The 12,423-nt window shown below is 42.6% G+C and overlaps 2 protein-coding genes across 3 annotated transcripts in view; one reads left to right on the top strand and one right to left on the bottom strand.

Moving 5' to 3' along the window:
- Positions 1 to 12,423, top strand: part of LOC135509142 (chromatin remodeling regulator CECR2-like) — a 65,437-nt gene that overhangs the window by 24,190 nt on the left and 28,824 nt on the right. Inside the window, 1 exon segment of the mRNA XM_064929543.1 lies at positions 10,263 to 10,357. Coding sequence (XP_064785615.1) covers positions 10,263 to 10,357 — 95 coding nt within the window.
- The window catches only part of LOC135509145 (mitochondrial glutamate carrier 1-like), a 48,560-nt gene that overhangs the window by 35,236 nt on the left and 901 nt on the right, over positions 1 to 12,423 (bottom strand). The window lies entirely within an intron of this gene.

Below are 12,423 nucleotides of genomic sequence, written 5' to 3'. Positions count from 1 at the left end.
CCATAGTACCCTCCAAGCTCGTCATCAAGCTCGAGACCCTGGGTCTCGACCCCGCCCTGTGCAACTGGGTACTGGACTTCCTGACGGGCCGCCCCCAGGTGGTGAGGGTAGGTAACATCTCCTCCCCGCTGATCCTCAACACTGGGGCCCCACAAGGGTGCGTTCTGAGCCCTCTCCTGTACTCCCTGTTCACCCACGACTGCGTGGCCACGCACGCCTCCAACTCAATCATCAAGTTTGCGGACAACACAACAGTGGTAGGCTTGATTACCAACAACGACGAGACGGCCTACAGGGAGGAGGTGAGGGCCCTCGGAGTGTGGTGTCAGGAAAATAACCTCACACTCAACGTCAACAAAACTAAGGAGATGATTGTGGACTTCAGGAAACAGCAGAGGGAACAACCCCCTATCCACATCGATGGAACAGTAGTGGAGAGAGTAGCAAGTTTTAAGTTCCTCGGCATACACATCACAGACAAACTGAATTGGTCCACTCACACAGACAGCATCGTGAAGAAGGCGCAGCAGCGCCTCTTCAACCTCAGGAGGCTGAAGAAATTCGGCTTGTCACCAAAAGCACTCACAAACTTCTACAGATGCACAATCGAGAGCATCCTGGCGGGCTGTATCACCGCCTGGTACGGCAACTGCTCCGCCCTCAACCGTAAGGCTCTCCAGAGGGTAGTGAGGTCTGCACAACGCATCACCGGGGGCAAACTACCTGCCCTCCAGGACACCTACACCACCCGATGTTACAGGAAGGCCATAAAGATCATCAAGGACATCAACCACCCGAGCCACTGCCTGTTCACCCCGCTATCATCCAGAAGACGAGGTCAGTACAGGTGCATCAAAGCTGGGACCGAGAGACAGAAGCTGTTTTTCAGTCTCAAGGCCATCAGACTGTTAAACAGCCACCACTAACATTGAGTGGCTGCTGCCAACACACTGACACTGACTCAACTCCAGCCACTTTAATAATGGGAATTGATGGGAAATGATGTAAATATATCACTTGCCACTTTAAACAATGCTACCTTGAATAATGTAGGGTAAGTAACATTATATATCTCATATGCATAAGTATATACTGTACTCTATATCATCGACTGCATCCTTATGTAATACATGTATCACTAGCCACTTTAACTATGCCACTTTGTTTACATACTCATCTCATATGTATATACTGTACTCGATACCGTCTACTGTATCTTGCCTATGCTGCTCTGTACCATCACTCATTCATATATCCTTATGTACATATTCTTTATCCCCTTACACTGTGTATAAGACAGTAGTTTAGGAATTGTTAGTTAGATTACTTGTTGGTTATTACTGCATTGTCGGAACTAGAAGCACAAGCATTTCGCTACACTCGCATTAACATCTGTGTATGTGTATGTGACAAATAAAATTTGATTTGAACTTTCAGCTCATACAAGGAGAAGACTGATCAGAGATGCAGCCAAGAGGCCCATGATCACTCTGGATGAACTGCAGAGATCTACAGCTGAGGTGGGAGACTCTGTCCATAGGACAACAATCAGTCGTATATTGCACAAATCTGGCCTTTATGGAAGTGGCAAGAAGAAAGCCATTTCTTAAAGATATCCATAAAAAGTGCCGTTTAAAGTTTGCCACAAGCCACCTGGGAGACACACCAAACATGTGGAAGAAGGTGCTCTGGTCAGATGAAACCAAAATTGAACTTTTTGGCAACAATGCAAAACGTTATGTTTGGCGTAAAAGCAACACAGCTCATCACCATGAACACACCATTCCCACTGTCAAACATGGTGGTGGCAGCATCATGGTTTGGGCTTGCTTTTCTTCAGCAGGGACAGGGAAGATGGTTAAAATTGATGGGAAGATGGATGGATCCAAATACAGGACCATTCTGGAAGAAAACCTGATGGAGTCTGCAAAAGACCTGAGACTGGGACGGACATTTGTCTTCCAACAAGACAATGATCCAAAACATAAAGCAAAATCTACAATGGAATGGTTCAAAAATAAACATATCCAGGTATTAGAATGGCCAAGTCAAAGTCCAGACCTGAATCCAATTGAGAATCTGTGGAAAGAACTGAAAACTGCTGTGCACAAATGCTCTCCATCCAACCTCACTGAGCTCGAGCTGTTTTGCAAGGAGGAATGGGAAAAAATGTCAGTCTCTCGATGTGCAAAACTGATAGACATACCCCAAGCGACTTACAGCTGTAATCGCAGCAAAAGGTGGCGCTACAAAGTATTAACTTAAGGGGGCTGAATAATTTTGCATGCCCAATTTTTCAGTTTTTGATTTGTTAAAAAAGTTTGATATATCCAATAAATGTCGTTCCACTTCATGATTGTGTTCCACTTGTTGTTGATTCTTCACAAAGAAATACAGTTTTATATCTTTGTTTGAAGCCTGAAATGTGGCAAAAGTTCGCAAAGTTCAAGGGGGCCGAATACTTTCGCAAGGCACTGTAGAAGCACACGCATTTCACTACATTTACATTACATTTAAGTCATTACACTACACTTTCAATAACATCTGCTAACGATGTGTATGTGACCAGTACAATTTGATTTGATGGGGCGGCAGGGTGGCCTAGCGGTTAGAGCGTTGGACTACTACCCGAAAGGTTGTGAGTTCAAACCCCCGAGCTGACAAGGTACAAATCTGTCGTTCTGCCCTTGAACAGGCAGTTAACCCACTGTTCCCAGGCCGTCATTGAAAATAAGAATTTGTTCTTAACTGACTTGCCTGGTTAAATAAAGGTAAAATAAAAAAAATAAAAAAATGTCTGTTCAATTACTTGAATCGTATTTTAGTTTCTTGTGTGAGCCCATCGCATCGTTTTCTCTAAAAAGAGAAATCAAGTTGATAAATGTGGGACACTGGGCTGAAGGGAGTTGTAGTTTTCATAAATCAAATATTCAACCTACATTGAACAAAAAATGTAACCGCACCATGTAAAGTGTGGGTCCTATGTGTCATGAGCTGAAACAAAATATCCCAGAAATGTTCCATATTCACAAAAGGCTAATTTCTGTCATTTTGTGCACAAATTTGTTTACATCTCTGAGTGAGCATTTCTCTTTTGCCGAGGTAATACATCCACCTGACAGGTGTGGCATATCAAGACGCTGATTAAACAGCAGGATCACTACACAGGTGCACCTTGTGCTAGGGACAATTAAAGGCCACTTTAAAATGTGCAGGTTTGTCAAACAACACAATGCCACAGATGTCTGAAGTTTTAATGGAGTGTGCAATTGGCACACTGACTGCTGGAATGTCCACCAGAGGTATTGCCAGAGAATTTAATGTTAACTTCTCTGCCATAAGCTGACTCTAATGTCGTTTTAGAGAAATTTCCAGTGCATCCACCCGGTCTCACAACTGCAGACCACTTGTAACTACGCCAGCCCAGGACCTCCAACATCTGGCTTCTTCACCTATGGGATCGTCTATTGGAGAGGGGGTGCAGAGGAGTATTTATGTCTGTAATAAATTGTTAAATTGTTTGTAAAACTCATTCTGAGTGTCTGGGCCTGCCTCCGCAGCGGGTGGGCCTGGCTGCATATTGGGTGGGCCGATGCCCTCCCCGGCCTACCCATGGCTGTGCCCCTGCCCAGTCATGTGAAATCCATAGATTAGGGCCTAATGAATTTATTCAAATTGACTGATTTTCCTTTATATGAACTGTATCTCAGTAAAATCTTTATTGCACATGGCGGCGGTTATGCACTGCTCAAAAAAATAAAGGGAACACTTAAACAACACAATGTAACTCCAAGTCAATCACACTTCTGTGAAATCAAACTGTCCACTTAGGAAGCAACACTGATTGACAATACATTTCACATGCTGTTGTGCAAATGGAATAGACAACAGGTGGAAATTATGGGCAATTAGCAAGACACCCCCAATAAAGGAGTGGTTCTGCAGGTGGTGACCACAGACCACTTCTCAGTTCCTATGCTTCCTGGCTGATGTTTTGGTCACTTTTGAATGCTGGCGGTGCTTTCACTCTAGTGGTAGCATGAGATGGAGTCTACTACCCTCACAAGTGGCTCAGGTAGTGCAGCTCATCCAGGATGGCACATCAATGCAAGCTGTGGCAAGAAGGTTTGCTGTGTCTGTCAGCGTCGTGTCCAGAGCATGGAGGCGCTACCAGGAGACAGGCCAGTACATCAGGAGACTTGGAGGAGGCCGTAGGAGGGCAACAATCCAGCAGCAGGACCGCTACCTCCGCCTTTGAAAGGAGGAGCAGGAGGAGCACTGCCAGAGCCCTGCAAAATGACCTCCAGCAGGCCACAAATGTGCATGTGTCTGCTCAAACCGTCATAAACAGACTCCATGAGAGTGGTATGAGGGCCCGACGTCCACAGGTGGGGGTTGTGCTTACAGGCCAACACCGTGCAGGACTTTTGGCATATGCCAGAGAACACCAAGATTGGCAAATTCGCCACTGGCGTCCTGTGCTCTTCACAGATGAAAGCAGGTTCACACTGAGCACATGTGACAGTTGGAGACGCCGTGGAGAATGTTCTGCTGCCTGCAACATCCTCCAGCATGACCGGTTTGGCGGTGGGTCAGTCATGGTGTGGGGTGGCATTTCTTTGGGGGGGCCGCACAGCCCTCCATGTCCTCGCCAGTGGTAGCCTGACTGCCATTAGGTACCGAGATGAGATCCTCAGACCCCTTGTGAGACCATATGCTGGTGCGGTTGGCCCTGGGTTCCTCCTAATGCAAGACAATGCTAGACCTCATGTGGCTGGAGTGTGTCAGCAGTTCCTGCAAGAGGAAGGCATTGATGCTATGGACTGGCTCGCCCATTCCCCAGGCCTGAATTCAATTGAGCACATCTGGGACATCATGTCTCGCTCCATCCACCAACGCCACGTTGCACCACAGACTGTCCAGGAGTTGGCGGATGCTTTATTCCAGGTCTGGAGATCCCTCAGGAGACCATCCACCACCTCATCAGGAGCATGCCCAGGCATTGTAGGGAGGTCATACAGGCACGTGGAGGCCACACACACTACTGAGCCTCATTTTTACTTGTTTTAAGGACATTACATCAAAGTTGGATCAGCCTGTAGTGTGGTTTTCCACTTTAATTTTGAGTGCGACTCCAAATCCAGACCGCCATGGGTTGATAAATTTGATTTCCATTGATAATTTTTGTGTAATTTTGTTGTCAGCACATTCAACTATGTTAAGAAAAAAGTCTTAATAAGAATATTTCATTCATTCAGATCTAGGATGTGTTATTTTAGTGTTCCCTTTATTTTTTTGAGCAGTGTATATATTATTCCTTCGGTATAGTTCAGCACAGAAATATGTTAATGAACTGACCATAATCCATTGCACCTGTTCTTTCCGCCTATAACAGAGATGGATACATTTTCTTTACGCCTGCTACTTTAGGTTAGATACACACAGACTGGATGAGAGCGGAATGTACACAGCGAGGAGAGTGGGATAGACAGTTTGTGAAAGTATGCCTATTTACTTTGAAGAACTAGTCAAATGATTGTCATAACTTTAAGGAATGAAAAATGGAAAAGTCGTCAAATAAAAACTTCGTTATTTACACAACGGACATTTCATAGTCTTCTTTTTTTTGTATTGATGTCTACCCAATTTGGACAATGGAATATTTTCATGTTTTGACAATTTAATTGAACTTTTTGCCTTTGGTAATGTCAATTAAAAAGCTCAAATTTGTGATTTTGTTTCATAATGCATTTTAATGTTTTAAAAATGATCAAAACCCAAATTGAAAACGTTTATTTTTTATTTAAATTTTTTTTTTTTTTATAATGGAACCAAAATTGAGTCCGCTTCAAAAAACACGAATCGCTCAGCATTACTGGTAGCTAACTACGCTAATGGTCAAAAGTTTTAGAACACCTACCCATTAAGGCTTTTCTTTATTTTTACTATTTTTTACAGTGTAGAATAATAGTGAAGACATCAAAACTAATGAAATAACACATGGAATCATGTAGTAACCAAAAAAAGTCTTAAACAAATTAAAATATACAGCTGAAGTCAGAAGTTTACATACACTTAGGCTGGAGTCATTAAATCCCTTTTTCAACCACTCCACAAATGTCTTGTTAACAAACTGTAGTTTTGTCAAGTCATTTAGGACATCTACTTTGCATGACACAATTTAATTTTCCCAACAATTGTTTGAAGAAAGATTTATTTCACTTCCCGTGAGTTAGAAGTTTACGTATACTAAGTTGACTGTGCCTTTTAAACAGCTTGGGAAAATTCAAGAAAATGATGCCATGGCTTTAGATGCTTCTGATAGGATAATTGACATCATTTGAGTCATTTTGAGGTGTACTTGTGGATGTATTTCAAGGCCTACCTTCAAACTCAGTGCCGCTCTGCTTGACATCATGGGAAAATCAAAAGAAATCAGCCAAGACCTCAGAAAAACAAATGTAGACCTTCACAAGTCTGCTTCATCCTTGGGAGCAATTTCCAAATGCCTGAAGGTACCATGTTCATCTGTACAAACAATAGTACGTAAGTATAAACACCATGGGACCACACAGCTGTCATACCGCTGAGGAATCAGACGTGTTCTGTCTCCTAGAGAATGTACTTTGTTGCAAAAAGTGCAAGTCAATCCTAGAACTACAGCAAAGGACCTTGTGAAGATGCTAGAGGAAACGGATACAAAACTATCTATATCCACAGTAAAACAAGTCCTATACCGACAACCTAGGCCGCTCCCCAAGGAAGAATTCACTGCTCCAAAACCGCCATAAAAAAGCCAGACTATGTTTTGCAACTGCACATGGGGACAAAGATCATACTTTTTGGAGAAATGTCCTCTGGTCTGATGAAACAATAATAGAACTGTTTGGCCATAGTGACCATCGTTATGTTTAGAGGAAAAATGGGGAGGCTTGCAAGCCGAAGAACACCATCCCAACCGTGAAGCACGGGTGTGGCAGCATCATGTTGTGAGGGTGCTTTGCTGCAGGAGGGACTGGTGCACTTCACAAAATAGATGGCATCATGAGGAAGGAAAATTATGTGGATATATTGAAGCAACATCTCAAGACATCAGTCAAGAAGTTAAAGCTTGGTCACACGTGGGTTTTCCAAATGGATTTGACCCCAAGCATACTTCCAAAGTTGTGGCAAAATGGCTTAAGGACAACAAAGTCAAGGTATTGGAGTGGCCATCACAAAGCCCTGACCCCAATCCTATAGAAAATTTGTGGGCAGAACTGAAAAGGCGTGTGCAAGCCAGGAGGCCTACAAACCTGACTCTGTTACACCAGCTCTGTCAGGAGGAATGGGCCAAAATTCCCCCAACTTATTGTGGGAAGCTTGTGGAAGGCTACTCAAAACATTTGACCGAAGTCGAACAATTTAAAGTCAATGCTACCAAATACTAGTTGAGTGTAGGTAAACTTGTGACCCACTGGGAATGTGATGAAAGGAAAGCTGAAATCATTCTCTCTACTATTATTCTGATGTTTCACATTCTTAAAATAAAGTGGTGATCCTAACTGTCCTAAGAAAGGGAATTTTTGCTAGGATTTAAATGTCAGGAATTGTGAAAAACGGAGTTTAAATGTATGTGAACTTCCGACTTCAACTGTAAATTCTGTAAAAACTCTAGAATTATCAACCATTTTTTTTCATTCAAAAAAAATGTAACTAGGCAAGTCAGTTCAAAACAAATTCTTATTTACATTGACGGCCAAACCTGGACGACGCTACGCCAATTGTGCACCAACCTATGGGACTCCCAATCACGGCCGGATGTGATACAGCCTGACTCCTCTTGCACTGAGATGCAGTGTCAAAATCAAATCAAATCAAATTTTATTTGTCACATACACATGGTTAGCAGATGTTAATACGAGTGTAGCGAAATGCTTGTGCTTCTAGTTCCGACAATGCAGTAATAACCAACAAGTAATCTAACTAACAATTCCTAAACTACTGTCTTATACACAGTGTAAGGGGATAAAGAATATGTACATAAGGATATATGAGTGAGTGATGGTACAGAGCAGCATAGGCAAGATACAGTAGATGGTATCGAGTACAGTATATACATATGAGATGAGTATGTAAACAAAGTGGCATAGTTAAAGTGGCTAGTGATGCATGTATTACATAAGGATGCAGTTGATGATATAGAGTACAGTATATAGGTATGCATATGAGATGAATAATGTAGGGTAAGTAACATTATATAAGGTAGCATTGTTTAAAGTGGCTAGTGATATATTTACAACATTTCCCATCAATTCCCATTATTAAAAAAGTGGCTGGAGTTGAGTCAGTGTCAGTGTGTAGGCAGCAGCCACTCAATGTTAGTGGTGGCTGTTTAACAGTCTGATGGCCTTGAGATAGAAGCTGTTTTTCAGTCTCTCGGTCTGTCTTAGACCACGGCGCCAATCGGGAGCCCAAAGCCTCATGATGGAGTCACCTGGAATGCATTTCAATTAACAGGTGTGCCTTAAGTTAATTTATGGAATTTCTTTCCTCAACGCGTTTGAGCAAATCAGTGATGTTGTGACAATAGTTATGATAGTCCATATTATGGCAAGAACAGCTCAAAACACTTTTTTTGGTTACTACATGATTCCATATGTGTTATTTCATAGTTTTGATGTCTTCACTCTTATTCTACAATGTAGAAAATAGTACAAATAAAGAAGCACTTGATGTGTAGGTGGTCTAAAACGTTTGACCCTAGTGTATGTTATTGTGGTTTCTGGCACCCCAGTTCCAGGCCCTCCCAAGGTTGTGAGCTTCCCTCCTCCCAGGCTCTTCATATTGAATTATTCTTTAGATCCATTAGAATCTGTCTAATTTTCCACCATGATCAATAGGTTTTTAAATTGGTCATTTGAAATGTGCTCAAGCAGCTTAATGAACTCTGCTTTTTTAATAGTAGTACTTGGAGATAAAGAATCAGTTTCTGTTTCACCACCAACCAGTCCTGAGTAGCTATCTGATTTTTTTATTTTTTTTATCCCATAGCAGAAACATCCAACTTATCCTGTTTTTAATGCACTCTCTCTCCCTCCCCCTGTTTTTCATCCTACTGATGGTTGACTCCTAGCTTCCTTGCTTCTCCACAGCCAAGAGGTGTGGAGGCTGACCCCCCAGTGACCCCAGCACTTAGATGGGTTTTATCTAGAGAGAGGCAGCAATCTGCAGGCTGTGGCTGCACAATGAAATGGGCCTCCTCACCCTTCAGTTAATTCTGGACTGTCACCGTGCTTTTTTCTTTGGGGAGGTTTGTTGGTGGAGGGGAGATGTGTTTTATGCAGAGAATTTAGAAGTAAATTCTGTAGATGGAGACAGAAGGGAGTGGTGGGGAGGTCAGCTGCAGGCGGATTACTTTTTAAGTGGAATAGCCAATTCTGAAGGGTGACTTTGCATCCAAGGAAAGTGGGAAGAAAGGTTAAGTAGACTGGAGACTTGGCTGATAGAGCCATTTGCATTAGTGTTTTTTGCCCTCAGCCTCCCTTGTCTCTGCCCAGCCTCTGCTCTGTAGCTGAGGGCCTTTGGGTATCCCGGGGAGGGAGCAAGCATGCTGGGTAACAGTGGAGGAGAGGGGGGTCGGTCTGTACGGTGTCCTTAGGCTCCTGTTGTCGTCTCTCCTTGGCTCTTTCAGGGCCTTTAGAGTTTGCTCTCCTGGTTACTGCCGCTTCATAAACCCTCAATAGTGGCTACACAATGCCAGGCAGGAGAGGGGTCAGGGTTGAACTTGAACCTCGCATCCAACCGCTGGCAGAAAGGACTCCTCTGAGAACCTGTGAGCTAGTCCCCCCCCTCCCCCCAGCAACTCAATCACCCTAACCAGTCCCTACACACAGCCTATCTAGTATGGTTGTTTGTCATGATCAAGCGTACTCGACTCGAGGTGAAATACTGCCTGATTCTGGTCCCTTATGGCTCTGACAATTTACTAGTTCCAATATCCACACTTCAACGAAGTTTTGCTACGAGAGCTCCTGTTTCATTGAAAATGTCAAACAGTGTTTTGGAAACCCTAAATTCTCATCACCTCCTACCGTTTTACTCCAGGGCATCCGTATCACTTTGGAATCACACAGCTTTTTTTTTCTTTTTCATGCCTACCTGTGACTAATACCAACCATAAAATGTTATATGCTGACTTTAAAACAAATATTTTTGCGTACCTTAAAAAGAGGATCTCCATATAACTCACTGGCTGACCTCTTCTCCTTTCTGTGTGGTAGGAGCTGGAAGAGGCGCTACAGAAGCAGGACATAGACTTTCTGGCTGACCTCCTTGTCTCGCTGCTGCAAGGATGCTACCAGCGCACAGACATCACGTAAGTAGTACCCCCGGCCTTCCCACATCCTTTATTTAATTTTTATTATTTTAATATTGACTAGGTCTACCTTTTTTCGCTCACTAGCACACAGCAACATTTACCTTTACCTTTTACCTTTACAACTCAATGTTGGTCTGTTATCTTCCCCATCTTGGTGACAACATCCAGGGGCCCGTATGGGCCTACACTAGAGGTCGAAACGTTTATGATTTTTCAACGCCGATACCGATTTATTGGAGCACCAAAAAAAGTCCAATACCGATTAATCAATTTTTGTTGTTTTTTTTTTGTTGTTGTAATAATGACAATTACAACAATACTGAATGAACACTTATTTTAATTTAATAAATGCATTGATGAAATCAATTTAGCCTCAAATAAATTCTGAAACATGTTCAATTTGGTTTAAATAATGCAAAAACAAAGTGTTGGAGAAAGTAAAAGTGCAATATGTGCCATGTAAGAAAGCTAACGTTTAAGTTCCTTCCTTGCTCAGAACATGAGAACATATAAAAGCTGGTGGTTCCTTTTAACAAGAGTCTTCAATATTCCCGGGTAAGAAGATTTAGGTTGTAGTTATTATAGGAATTATAGCACTATTTCTCTCTCTACCATTTGTATTTCATATACCTTTGACTATTGGATGTTCTTATAGGCACTTTAGTATTGCCAGTGTAACAGTATAGCCTCCGTACCTCTCCTCGCTCCTACCTGGGCTCGAACCAGGAACACAACGACAACAACCACCCTCGAAGCAGCGTTACCCATGCAGAGCAAGGGGAACAACTACTCCAAGTCTCAGAGCGAGTGACGTTTGAAACGCTATTGGCGCGCACCCCGCTAACTAGCTAGCCATTTCACATCACATCGTTACACCAGCCTAATCTCGGAGGTTGATAGGCTTGAAGTCATAAACAGCGCAATGCTTGACGCACAACGAAGAGCTGCTGGCAAAACGCATGAAAGTGCTGTTTGAATGAATGCTTACGAGCCTGCTGCTGCCTACCACCGCTCAGTCAAACTGCTCTATCAACTCATAGACTTAGTTATAACATAATAACACACAGAAATACGAGCCTTAGGTCTTTAATATGGTTGAATCCGGAAACTATCATCTCGAAAACAAGACGTTTATTCTTTCAGTGAAATACGGAACCGTTCCATATTTTATCTAACGGCTGGCATCCATAAATCTAAATATTCCTGTTACATTGCACAACCTTCAATGTTATGTCATAATTATGTAAAATTCTGGCAAATTAGGTGGCCCAAACGGTGGCATATACACTGACTCTGCGTGCAATGAACGCAAGAGAAGTGACACAATTTCACCTGGTTAATATTGCCTGCTAACCTGAATTTCTTTTAGCAAAATATGCAGGTTTAGAAATATATACTTCTGTGTATTGATTTTAAGAAAGGCATTGATGTTCATGGTTAGGTACACATTGGAGAAACGATACGCACCGCATCGATTATATGCAACGCAGGACACGCTAGATAAACTAGTAATATCATCAACCACGTGTAACCTAGTGATTATGATTGATTGATTAAAAAAATATAAGTTTAATGCTAGCTAGCAACTTACCTTGGCTTACTGCATTCGCGTAACTCCACGTGGAGTGCAATGAGAGGCAGGTGGTTGGACTAGTTAACTGTAAGGTTGCACGATTGGATCCCCCGAGCTGATAATGTGAAGTTCTGCCCCTGAACGAGGCAGTTAACCCACCGTTCCTAGGCCGCCATTGAAAATAAGTATGTGTTCTTAACTGACTTGCCTAGTTAAATAAAGATTAAATAACGGTGTAAAAAAATCGGTGCCCAAAAATACTGATTTCCGATTGTTATGGAAACTTGAAATCGGCCCTAATTAATCGTCCATTCCGATTAATCGGTCGACCTCTAGCCTGCACACAGTGAAACACAGTAAGTTTGAGTCACAAACCCCGTTAGTAGTGAGCACATCAGAATGGGAACAGCTTGTGTTGAAATCAGCCTTTACAACTGAGTGAGAGTTCTCACGAAGGAAGCTTGGTTTAGGAAGATTTTTCCCTGGTGGG

The sequence above is a fragment of the Oncorhynchus masou genome, chromosome 22, assembly GCF_036934945.1.
Source record: "Oncorhynchus masou masou isolate Uvic2021 chromosome 22, UVic_Omas_1.1, whole genome shotgun sequence".
Lineage (NCBI taxonomy): Eukaryota > Metazoa > Chordata > Actinopteri > Salmoniformes > Salmonidae > Oncorhynchus > Oncorhynchus masou.
Note: the sequence above shows the minus strand (reverse complement) of the source record. Positions and strands in the feature narration are given on the sequence as shown.